The 11,879-nt window shown below is 39.2% G+C and overlaps 1 protein-coding gene and 1 long non-coding RNA gene across 2 annotated transcripts in view; one reads left to right on the forward strand and one right to left on the reverse strand.

Moving 5' to 3' along the window:
- The first annotated feature begins 4,830 nt into the window (after positions 1 to 4,830).
- On the forward strand, positions 4,831 to 6,998 carry LOC144716113 (uncharacterized). Its single transcript, XR_013584818.1, has 3 exons — positions 4,831 to 4,914; positions 4,992 to 6,738; positions 6,821 to 6,998. It is a non-coding gene; the product is annotated as an uncharacterized LOC144716113 (long non-coding RNA).
- Positions 6,999 to 8,309: 1,311 nt separating this feature from the next.
- The window catches only part of LOC144716261 (peroxidase 40-like), a 7,487-nt gene continuing 3,917 nt past the window's right edge, over positions 8,310 to 11,879 (reverse strand). The window contains exons 3-4 of the mRNA XM_078591370.1: positions 10,877 to 11,042; positions 8,310 to 8,894 (exon numbers count right to left, since the gene is read on the reverse strand). Coding sequence (XP_078447496.1) covers positions 8,476 to 8,894; positions 10,877 to 11,042 — 585 coding nt within the window. The 3' untranslated portion in view covers positions 8,310 to 8,475. The remainder of the gene's footprint in view (positions 8,895 to 10,876; positions 11,043 to 11,879) is intronic.

Raw genomic sequence — 11,879 nt, forward strand, 5'->3', positions numbered from 1 at the left:
TAATCAGGGCTTGTACATGCCGCTCAAGCCAAGCGATTTAGAAGTTCAGATCAGAATAGAGATGAAGAAACAAACAACTTAACCTAATTCATTCAAAATGCATAAAAGTTCAAATACAATAAAGGAAAAAAAGTACCAGATAACTTGATCCAAGCTAGAGCTCCTCCCTGTCTTGCAGCTGTGATAGAGCACCATCCAGAATGAGCTCCCCCTCTCGAAATTTAGCTTTTATACTTAGGTTATAGGGTAAAAATCACCATTTTACCCCCGTTTAGTACTTAATATTTATCTATCAATGTAGGCTAGATCTGAATGATCTAACCGTACAGATAGAAAGAGGGGATCAAGACGAACAAATCCATAAAAAAATCATCTCAATCGGACTTCAGGATCAAAAGTTATTAATAAATCAATTTTAAACCAATTTAATCCATTGGATTTAAAATTGATTTATTTATTAGTTTCGTTTTTAAACACGCAATGACGTGTCGCTCTCTCATTGGCTGGCGCATTTTGAATCCTCGCTTTTGCAGAAAAGTCCTTAAAAAGCCTGGAATTGCTTTTGGACGCCGCCCAAAAGTAATTGCGTATATGCTCTGCACTCTCTCTCCTCCGATTTCTCCTAAAACATTAAAAATATATATTAAAAATTGCAATAAAACCCTGAATGATTTTAAATAGGATCTTTACGCCTGCCGTGGCGACCGAGAGCTGTTTTCAGGGTCTTTTTGCAACGAAACGTTGCAAAAAGGCCCCGAAAAGTCTAGAAATTGCATAAATACATTTTTTTCTCTTATAAATATGCCCTTTTTTCATAGAATAAATGCATTTCTTCTTGAAATAAATCCCAGAAAATTCCTAAAAATTCGTAAAAAATTCTAGAAAATTCTAGAAAATTCCCTGATTAATTCCCATGTTGATAAATGTCGAAATAAACTTTTGAATGTGCCATTTTCATCCAAAAATAATTATTTCGAGCTTCAATAAATCCTTAAAAATTCATATAATTAACAGAAAATTAGGGAAAAATCAGAAATTACTTGGAAGCATTATTTTTGTGTAAATATATGATAACAACCCAAATTTAAGCCTTTTAAATGCATAAATCATGCTAACAACATGAAATAAAGACCGAAATTAGGGTGTTATCACAAAGAAGAGGATCAAGGGATTCACTTTAGAGGGAATTAAGAAGATGGTTTTTTTACTTGGTTTGTTTGTCTTGCAGATTAACTAATTCAGAACTGATTACAACACTATTTGATAAAGATAAAAGAAACTAAAGTTTTAATACCCTAGAATTCAAAGTTAATTTTTTTAGAGTTTTTTTTCTTTGGGAATGCAGCTGAATGCCTAGTTTAATCCCCCAATTTCTCCTCTCAATCCTAATCAGGGCTTGTACATGCCGCTCAAGCCAAGCGATTTAGAAGTTCAGATTAGAATCAAGAAGAAGAAACAAGAAATTGATCTAATTTCATTCAAAATGCACCAAAATTCAAATACAATGAAGGGAAATGTACCAAACAAGTTGATCCAGGCTGGGGCTCCTCTCTTTCTTGCAGCTGTGATAGAGAACCATCAAGAATGACCCCCTATTCTCGAAATTTGGCTTTTATACCTAGGTAAAATGAAAAAAAGACCATTTTACCCCTAATTAGTAATTCATTAATATCTATCAATATAGTCTTTATCTGAATGATCCAACAATACACATAGAAAGAGGGGGTCATTACGAGCAAATCCATAAAAAAATCATTTCAATCGGACTTCCGGATCAAAAGTTATGAATAAATGAATTTAAACCAATATTAGCCATTGGATTTAAATCATTTATTCATATTTATATGTTTTTTTTCGAGCGCTGAGGTGTCTTCTGCTGATTGGACGACGACTCCACAACTCCTCCAGGCGGGCGCATCCTCCTTGCTCCACGTACTCCCCTGGCGAAAATAAGAAAAAAATAGAAAATTTAAAAGTCGCGTATTGCATACATTTTGATATGCACGTACGTGCGTGTTTCTTCTTCGTCTTGTCCTTTGATAGTTTGCCATGTCACCGGCCCTACACATGCATTGTATGCGCCGTGCGGGCGGTGACGTTACCTCCCAGCGCTGGCGCTCATTAAGCGTCGTTGGATTATCATCCGACGGTCACCGTGGAGCCACGTCGCCAGATCGAAAGAATCCCTAGAATTTTGTCAAAAGGACCCTCTTAAAAACTGGCATTGCTATATGACGCTGCCCACAGGTAATTGCATATATACCCTGTGCGCATTCTCTCTCCTCTGTTTTTTTCTTAAACATTAAAACAAATAATCAATCAGTTGCAATTAAACCCTGAAACATTTTAAATCATATCTTTACGCATGCGGTCAAGACCGAGAGCTGTTTTCAGGGTATTTTTTCAACAAAACTTTGCAAAAAGGCCCTTCAAAGTTCATAAATTATGTCAATACTATTTTTCTCTTATCAATATATCTTTTTTTTCTTAGAATAAATGCATTTCCTCTTCAAACAAATCTCAGAACAATCCTAAAAAATCATTAAAAATTCTATAAAATTCTAGAAAATTCACTGATTCATCCCTATACTGATAAATCTCGAAATTAAATATTCAAATTGCCATTTTCATTCAAAAATAGTTATTTCGAGCTCCAATAAATCCTTTAAAATTCATAGAATTAACGGAAAATTAGGGAAAAATCAGAAATCACTTGAAAACAATATTTTCATGTAAATATATGATAAAAACCCCATTTTAAGCTCTTTAAATGCATAAAATTGTGCTAATAACATGAAATAAAGACAGAATTTACGGTGTTATCACACCACTACTATCTCATCGGATTTAAGTCTTCGAAACTGACCGTGTGATTTGTGGTCTGTTTTATCCATCCCCACCTTAAACCAGCCCAATAGCTAGCACCCCCATTGTCCTTTTTCCGTCACCTCAGTCGTCCTACATCCATCACCACTTGTTGTCTTGCATCACTTAGCCTTTTTTGGACAGACAGGACTAAATGGGCTTCCCTTCAGTCATTCGTTCACAACATTTCAGTTCGTCCATTTCGTCATCCGTCCATGTTTCGTCATCGTCACAACTCCGTCATCAGTCTCATTCAATCATTTATCTTTTATGGAAACAGACAAACGACGAAGAGGGAGGGAGAGGGAGTGATAGAGAGAGAGAGAGTGAGAGGGAGCGAATTGAGAGAGAGAGAGAGAGAGGAAGGGAGAGAGGGAGAGGGAGTGATCAAGAGAGAGATAGAGATAAAGAGAGAGGGAGAGGGGAGTCAATAGGGAGAAGGGTCAGGACACAATGAGATGGGTAGAGAGAGTGGAATCCGGGGAGATGAATCAATATGGTGTTAGAATGGGTAGAAGGAGAGGAGGAACCAATGAGAGAGGAGTCAACAACGGCCCTGAGCAAGGATTGGAGGAAGAGAGCCCCGAGCAAGGATTGGAGGAGGATACTTCGCATTCACATGTCCGAACGAAGAGTCAACAACGGGGTTCTAGGGATGAAGAACGCTAGGTCTGAAAGGAAGGAACGCTCACAAGGTAGAAGAAGAGTAACTTTAGTAAGGTATGTTGCTCCTAAGTTATCACAGAAAGTATAGGAGCATGTTTGGATACAGTGTGAAGTTTGTTAGTTACCCGTAATAATTCAGAGGAGGAGGAAGAGGAGAAGAATCTAGAATAATGATAACGATGATTAGAATGAAAAGAAGATGAAGGCAGAAACAGAGGGAGAAGAAGAAGAAGAAGAATCTATAATAATAGTAAGAATAAGAATTATAAGAAGGTAGAAAAAGAGGAGGAAGAAGAAGAAACTAGAAGAAGAAGAAGAAGAATCTAGAATAACAATAAGAATAAGAATAATAAGAAGAGGGTAGAAATAGTGGAAGAAGAAGAAGAAGAAACTAGAATAAGAAGAAGAATCTAGAATAAGAAGAAGGTAGAAATAGATGATGAAGAAGAAACTAAAAGAATAAGAAGAAGAATCTAGAATAATGATAAGAATAAGAATAATAATAATAAGAAGAAACTAGAAGAAGAAGAATCTAGAATAATAGTAAGAATAAGAATAATCTCTGCTACTATAATAGGAATACATGTACCCTTCTGGCCTCTGTTTGGCTGACAAAAAAGTGTGAGAGGAGAGAGAATGAGAGAGAGGCGAGAGAGAAGAGAGAGAGAGAGAGAAGCAGCAGCCGATAACAGAAAACTGTTTTACAAAAAATGGTTACAAAAGCGGAGGGCAGCGCGGTCAACTGGAACGCACGTTCATCAGAAAACAGCCACTAAATGGAACTACGTGCTTTCTCAAAGAGTCAGGGAGCGACAGAGAGCAGCGGGGTTCAACTGCAGCGCACGTTCTCTCTCTAAACGAAGGCCCTCAAAGATTGCGTCTTTCTTTATGTTCTCGATTGGGTCTTGCTTGACGCCCAGCGTAGACCAAATGACACTCTTGCCCGCCTCGCCGCGGTTGAAAACCCTCAACGTCTTGGGATTCCATAGCGACTTCTCTGCGTTCTTCTCTTCCGCCAGTTGGCCGGAGTCCCTACAGTGCATCCCCAGAGTCGGCCCGAAACAAGGAAACGATACCACTTGGCGGGAACTCCAAGCCTGGAAGGAGCCCGACAATGGAGGCAATGTCATGACATATCATGGCATCTCATGACATCTCTCGTGACATCTGTGAGTTCTTTAAGTTTTTTTATCTGTCTCGTGACATCTGTGAGTTCTTTAATCAATATCCTGGGTATCCATATCTGCAATAATTGATCGCTTCAAATCTGTGCTTCATTGTTATTATCCATATCTGCGATCAAGGTCTTTTTTTTTCCCCACGCAGTATCCGACCAATGCTCATTTTTCCTTCGCTCTCGGAAGCAATCAGCCAATCAGAAGGGTACACCACTCTCTTTTCCTTCATGGATTGCCGATTCGATCAGTTTACACGGTTGATCAGTGATTCTTTGTTCACAGGTTCGCCTGCGAGAACGAAGATTATCGTTTTTGTTCATGGGTTTCCCATCTGAGAACGAAAACTTTAGTTTTCATCATGGGTTCGCTTCCGAAAACGAAGATTATCATTTTCATTCTTGGGTTTCTCATCTGAGAACGAAAACTTTCATTTTCATCGATGGGTTCGCTTCCCAGAATGAAGATTATCATTTTCGTTCATGGGTTTCCCATCTGAGAATCAAAACTTTTGTTTTCATCGATGGGTTCCCTTTCGAGAATGAAGATTATCCTTTTCATTCGGACACGTTGCGATCAATGCAGAATTTTTTTTAATCTGCGATATAATCCATATCTGATATTTTACATTGATCGCATATATGGATTATTATCTGCATTCAATATCTGTGATCAATATCCTGGGTATCTGCGTTCAATATCACAGATAAGTTTCATTTTCGAGTTGTCAACTGTTTTTGGAACCGGCCTACCTGTTTAGCCAAAGCAAAACCCGTCTTCCCATGGTTTACAGATTAAGTTTTTGGAATCGGGTCAACTTTTACATGCCGTTTTTACTTAGTTTCTTCATTGTAGATGATAAAGACTAGGCTTTTGGAAGTGGGTCAACCATGGGATCTATCCCGTTAGCACAAACAAAAAGGAAAAGGGAAAACCCGTCTTTCCTTGGTTTCTCTATCATCCTTTTCTTCGGGGATGATAGAGATCAGGTTTCTGAAAGTAGGTCGACTTTGCAAGTTGACCCCATGAGATATTTCCGGTTCACAAAAAAATAAAAATAATCAATTCTCTTCGTTTCATTGCCGGTTACGATCATTAAACGAAGTTTGCAACTCATTATGAGAAAACTAAGACGGCGCACTTCTGGCCTCTGATTGGCTGAAAATAGAGTGAGAGAGAAGGGAGTGAGAGAGAGAAGATGGAGAGGGAGAGTGGCCCGATGTATGGTTCTCGATCACAACCTGGATGTTCGCCCCGCCATCGATCATATTTTGGAAGCGAGTTTGCACGAATTGGACGGCTCGATTCAAGGGATCGAGATATTTGACGGATGGCAAGAGAGGGGGACTAATTGGACGGCTCGATTCAACGACTTGGACAGCTTGATTCAAGGGATGGAGATTGCCATGCCCTGTTTCTTATTTTGCTTGGAAATGATCCTGAATTTCGATCCCTAAATTGTCCTTATAAATTCTGATTGTGATCGAGAAATTCTGATTTAGGGATACCTATATTCTGATTGTGCTTCGAAATTCTGATTGTGATCTCCAAATCCCTAAATTGCGATTATGAAGTTTATAGCCACATATTTTGTGCGTGAAGTTCATATCCATACGTTTTGGAAATCCTAAATTGTGCTTGAGAAATTCTCATTTTTCTTAGAACTTCTGATTGTCCGTGAGAAATTCTAATTGTACCTGGAAATTTTGTTTGTCCTTCAGAAATTCTGATTGCAATCCCTTAATTTTGCTTGGAAATTCTGATTGTGATTGAAAAGTTGTTATCAATACATTCTGACTTCGTTTGCTCCAAGATTGAAGCTACACAATTTCTAAAATTCCAAGGTTTGATATCGTTGACATTGAACTTTTAGCTTTCCAATAATCCGTTCAAGACGCGACATGCATCTTGATATTTAAGTACCAAAATTTTCTCTCGCCCTGATTTCCTCCGCCTGCGGCCAAGGAAACCCCTCGACCACGATTGAGAAACATGGGCTAAATCAAGACACTAACTAAACACAATATAGAATGTAATACTATACTCTACTTTATTTCAAATTATTCTTCTTACCGTAGCAGCCGGATAATTCTCTTGGGGGATCTAAATTACAGAATTTCTTTGGCGGAGGCAAGAAGCTTTGATGCAATGAAGGAATGGACGAAATTGTCGCATAGGGATCAAGTGAGGTCTGCTCCGCCACCCGTCGTCTATGCTACCCCCGGCATGTAATCCAAACGAAAGACCCTTCGTTTTTTTCCTTCTCTGTCATCTGTCTACAAGCTTCTCATCTATGTGGTTTATCAGAGTGGCTGAAGATGGGTTTTTTTTTATTACCTCTACACCCGTAGCGAGCATTGTGAGCGGGCCCCACTAGTAATAATAGGAAGAAACTAGAAGAAGAAGAATCTAGAATAACAGTAAGAATAATACTAATACTAATACTAATACTAATAATAATAATAATAATAATAATAAGGGAAAATATTCTCATATATCCCGGGTTTTTTAAATCGTCCGCGATCTATCCCGGGTTTTTAAAAAGTTCCGCAGTCTATCCCCAAATTATTTTATTCCGTGATCTATCCCAAGTTTTTTAAATCGTCTGCGATCTATCCCCGATTTCTAAAAAAACCGCGATCTATCCCGCGTTTTCCCGACGATGATGTGGCGTCCGATGCGGACGCCGAAGTGGGCTGACCGTAATAGACGTGGCATCCAAGTCGGACGCCACGTCATCGTCGGGAAAAAACCCCACTCTCTCTCTCTCTTCCGCGATCACCCTCTCACTCTCTCTCCCGCGATCTCTCTCTAATTCTCTCCCTCTCTCTCTCTCTCTCTCTCTCCCCTTCTCTCTCTCTCTGCGGTCTCTCTCTCCCTCCCTCTCTCTCTCCGCGATCAGTCTCTCTCTCTTCTGCGATCTCTCTTCCCCTCTTTCTCTCTCTTCCGTGATCTCTCTCTCTCTCTCTCTCCCCTTCTCTCTCTCTGCGGTCTCTCTCCCTCCCTCTCTCTCTCCGCGATCAGTCTCTCTCTCTCTCTTCCGCGACCTCTCTTCCCCTCTTTCTCTCTCTTCCGTGATCTCTCTCTCTCTCTCTGCGGTCTCTCTCTCCCTCCCTCTCTCTCTCCGCGAAGATGATGACTTATTACGGTTTTTCGACGCGGACGTGGCGTCCGACTTGGATGCCACGTCTATTACGGTCAGCCCAGCTGCCCACTTCGCCGTCCGCGTCGGATGCCACGTCAGCGTCGAAAAACCCTGGGATAGATTGCGGAACTTTTATAAAAGGGGGGATAGATTGCGGAACTTTTAAAAACCCATGGGATAGATCGCGTGAAAAAAAAAACGTGGGATAGATCGCGGACGATTTAAAAAACCTGGGATATATGGGAATATTTACCCTAATAATAATAATAATAATAATAATAATAATAATAATAATAAGAAGAAGAAGAAGAGTAAGAAGAAATAGAGGACGAAGAAGAAGAAGAAGAAGAAGAAGAAGAAGAAGAATGTAGACCCAGGAGAAGAAACTTGAAGAAGACGAAGGTATAAATAGAAGAAGAAGAAGGTAGACCCAGGAGAAGAAACTAGAAGAAGAAGAGGAAGAAAAACCAGCGGGCCATTTTATTCCATCACAGTCACAGACTCACAGAAACCAACCTACACAAAGACCAGAGCGACAACGCCGATACCAACAAGGCAACAACGAACTAAGAACAAGAACAGCAACAAAAAACAAGAGCAATCTAGAACAACAACTAGAAAACTTCAGTTGACGACCCTACAATTCCTGCGCACCTCGCCGGCGGCCCCGGCCGGGGGAGGGATTCGGCCCATCTTGACCATGGCCGCGCTGAAATCATCGAAGAAGGCGATCGGATCGTCCGCGTAAGATCGGACGGCGTCCAGCACCTCGCCGTGGCCGCCATCGACGAGCGCTTGATCGGAGGCGAGCAGCCCTCGCCCGTCGAGCAGATTGACGAAGTACTGGTTGTCGAAGGTCGCCGGCGTGACGAGATCGAGCTCCGCCGCCGCCGCCGCCGTGGAGTTTCCGCCGCCGCAGAGCTCTTGGAGAGAGACGAGAAACCCTAGATCGCCGGAGACCACGCCGGAGTTCTCACCCGAGGCGATCCCGCTCAGCCGCGAGCTGAACGTGCTGCACTTGGCCTTCCCTATCGAGTGACCCCCTGTTAATTCAAAAAAAAAAGTTTTTAATTAGGAAGTTTCGTTTGACAAACTGCTAGTCGATGATGACGTCATACGTCCGTCATTAACGTTGAAAACAATATTTGTAAATTCTCTGCGTCGATGATGACGTCATTTGATATATTAAATGACGTCATCCGTGTTCAGTAATAATAATTTATAAATTGGCTGCGTCGATGATGACGTCATAAACACGTTATTTGTGTTAAAAAATAGTTATAAATTCTTTGCGTTGGTGATGACGTCATTTAATATATCATCTGCTTTGAGTATTAATAATTTATAAAAAACTAAGGTTTATAGATTACGCAGTATCACTGATGACGTCATCGTCGTTGAAAAATGAAAGTTTAAAAAATCGTTGGTTCAATGATGACGTCGTCCTCGTTGAATAATAACATTTAGAAAGTAAAGTCTTGTATATTTGGAGGGTCAGGGTTGGTGATGACGTCATTCTTACGTCCTCTTCGTTGCGTAAAAATATTGGGTTGTTTTTGGGAGAAAAATACGGGTGGATAAAAAAGAAGCCCCAGGGTTCATGATGACGTCATCTTCGGTTTACTGAAAAATTTCCGCTTGTTTTTAAATAAAATTACAAAAAGAATGAAAATATTGAATATTATATGGGTCAATGATGACGGCATTCGCGTTGACTAAAAAGATGGGCTTTTTGGGGAAAATCACATATAAATTCGAACATAAATTGCCCTTGTCTAATGATGACATCATCCGCGTTGACTTAAACTATTTTTATTTGTTATTCTGAGAAAAATATTAATGGAAAGTATTCCCCCGGATCATGATGACGTCATCCTCGATGACTAAAAATATTCGGGCTTTTTCAATGGGGAAAATCACAAATGAATGGTAGCATAAATAATCATGGTTCAACGGGGACATCATCCGCGTTGACTAAAAAGATTTAGGGTGTTTTTTTTAGGAAACACAAATGCATGAAAAATAAGCGAGGGGTCAATCACAACCGAGTGGACTGAAAAGACAGTTTTTTAAAAGAAACAAAAGCAGAAGAATGAAAATATTATTGGTCAATGATGACGTCATCCAGGTTGACTCAAAAGACTGACTGTTGTTCGGAGAAATATAAAATGAATGGAAAATATACTGGGATGATGATGACGTCATCCACGTCGATTAAATAGACCTGGGATATTTTTTGGGAGAAAACATACAAATGAATAAATAAAACCCATGGGTCAACGAGGATGTAATCTGTCTGTTCTTATGTTTATTATTTATCAAGGACACTTAGGGATTGTCCATGATAGTTTGTTTTCTTCTAGTATTTAATTTCAATGTCTACATCATATTCATGTAAGTTCTTTCCCATAACAAAAGTGTAGCTCTGCTAAGTTGTTTAGCTACTATCCGACTCATGATTTTACACAAATTACGAAACCGTTGAACAAATAAATTAATAATAACGTGGAAAAATTATTTATTCATACGTTCTACTATTCTAAGATTAAAGAAAAGATAGACCTTCATTTCCTCGAAGAAGACAAAAAGTATTAAAAAACTCAACTAGACTTTACATTTTGTAATCATATGAGGTTTATAGTTACAAAAACTAACTAGAACCCAAATTTGAATGATTAACTATGCATGAATGAAACTTCTTTAGGCTGAACATATTTTACAAACATATAATCAAATGGATCTACAAAAGTTATGAAAACTTTTCCCATAAAAACAACTTCCTTAAAAATTAACCAAGTCCACTAGCCTTTACATTGCATAACCATAAAAGTTTTATAGCACCAAAAACTGAGTAGAAGGTCATTTTTAATGATAAACTATGAGCTATAAGACTACTTTAGGATGAACATATTTTAGTAACATATAATGAGCTATAAAAATTTATCAAAATGTTGCTGATGAACAATTATTAAACAGTTACTGTGGTACAAACTTATAATTTAGGAGCAAAGCCAGGAGGGTTAACCTGAGAGGGCGACCAAGTCTCTGGGGGAGAACCCAAAGGCGTTGAACCGGTCAACTAGGGTTTTAACGTTGGAGGTGGGCCCAGGGATGACCTTGTTAGCCGTTGACCTGCTGGCTGTCAAACTATCCATCCTGCCCAACTCCACTTGCCACGTGGGTCCTCCAGACTGGTCCACACAAGCAGAAGTCAGTGCATTGACCAACCATATTTCAATAGGAAGAGAGAGAGAGAGAGAGACAGAAAATAATGTATAAGAAGTATATCCTAGAAATATATGAATAATAATAATGAAGTATATCCTAGAAGAAGAACAATCTAGAAAAAGATGAAGAGATTATAATAATAATAATGGGAATCAGATAGAAACAGATAAATAAACTAGAATAACAATAATAACAATAAGCAGCTAGAAAAGATGAAAAAGCTGGAAGAAGAAGAAGAACCAGCTAGAAAAGATGAAGAAACTAGAATAACAATAAAAGTGAGCAGCTAGTGAAAGATGAAGAAGCTAGAAGAAGAACCTGCTAGAAAAAAGATGAAGAAACTAGAGGAGGAGGAAGAAGAAGAACCAGATAGAAAAGATGAAGAAACTAGAGGAGGAAGAAGAAGAAGAAGAAGAACCGGATAGAAAAGATGAAGAAACAAAAAAAAAAAGCAGCAGCAGCTTGAAAAAAAACAACAATAATAATAATTTGGAAGAAGCTATAAGAAGACGAGAGAGGGAGAGCGAGAGATCAAGAGATAGATAGATAGATGGATAGATAGATAGATAGATAGATAGACAGATAGATAAATTGACAGAGAGAGGAAGATTGATAAAGTGATCGATTAATAGGTAGGAGGTAGGTAGCTAGATAGAGAGAGAGAGAGAGAGAGCGAGAAAGAGAGAGTTAGAGCGCTAGAAAGAGAGAGAGACAGAGAGAGAGATATAAAGAGAGAAACAGACAGCGAGAAAGAGAGAGAGATAGAAAGAGAGAGAGAGAGAGCGAGAAAGAGAGAGAGA

The sequence above is a fragment of the Wolffia australiana genome, chromosome 20 (genome assembly GCF_029677425.1).
Source record: "Wolffia australiana isolate 7733 chromosome 20, ASM2967742v1".
NCBI classification, from domain to species: Eukaryota; Viridiplantae; Streptophyta; class Magnoliopsida; order Alismatales; family Araceae; genus Wolffia; species Wolffia australiana.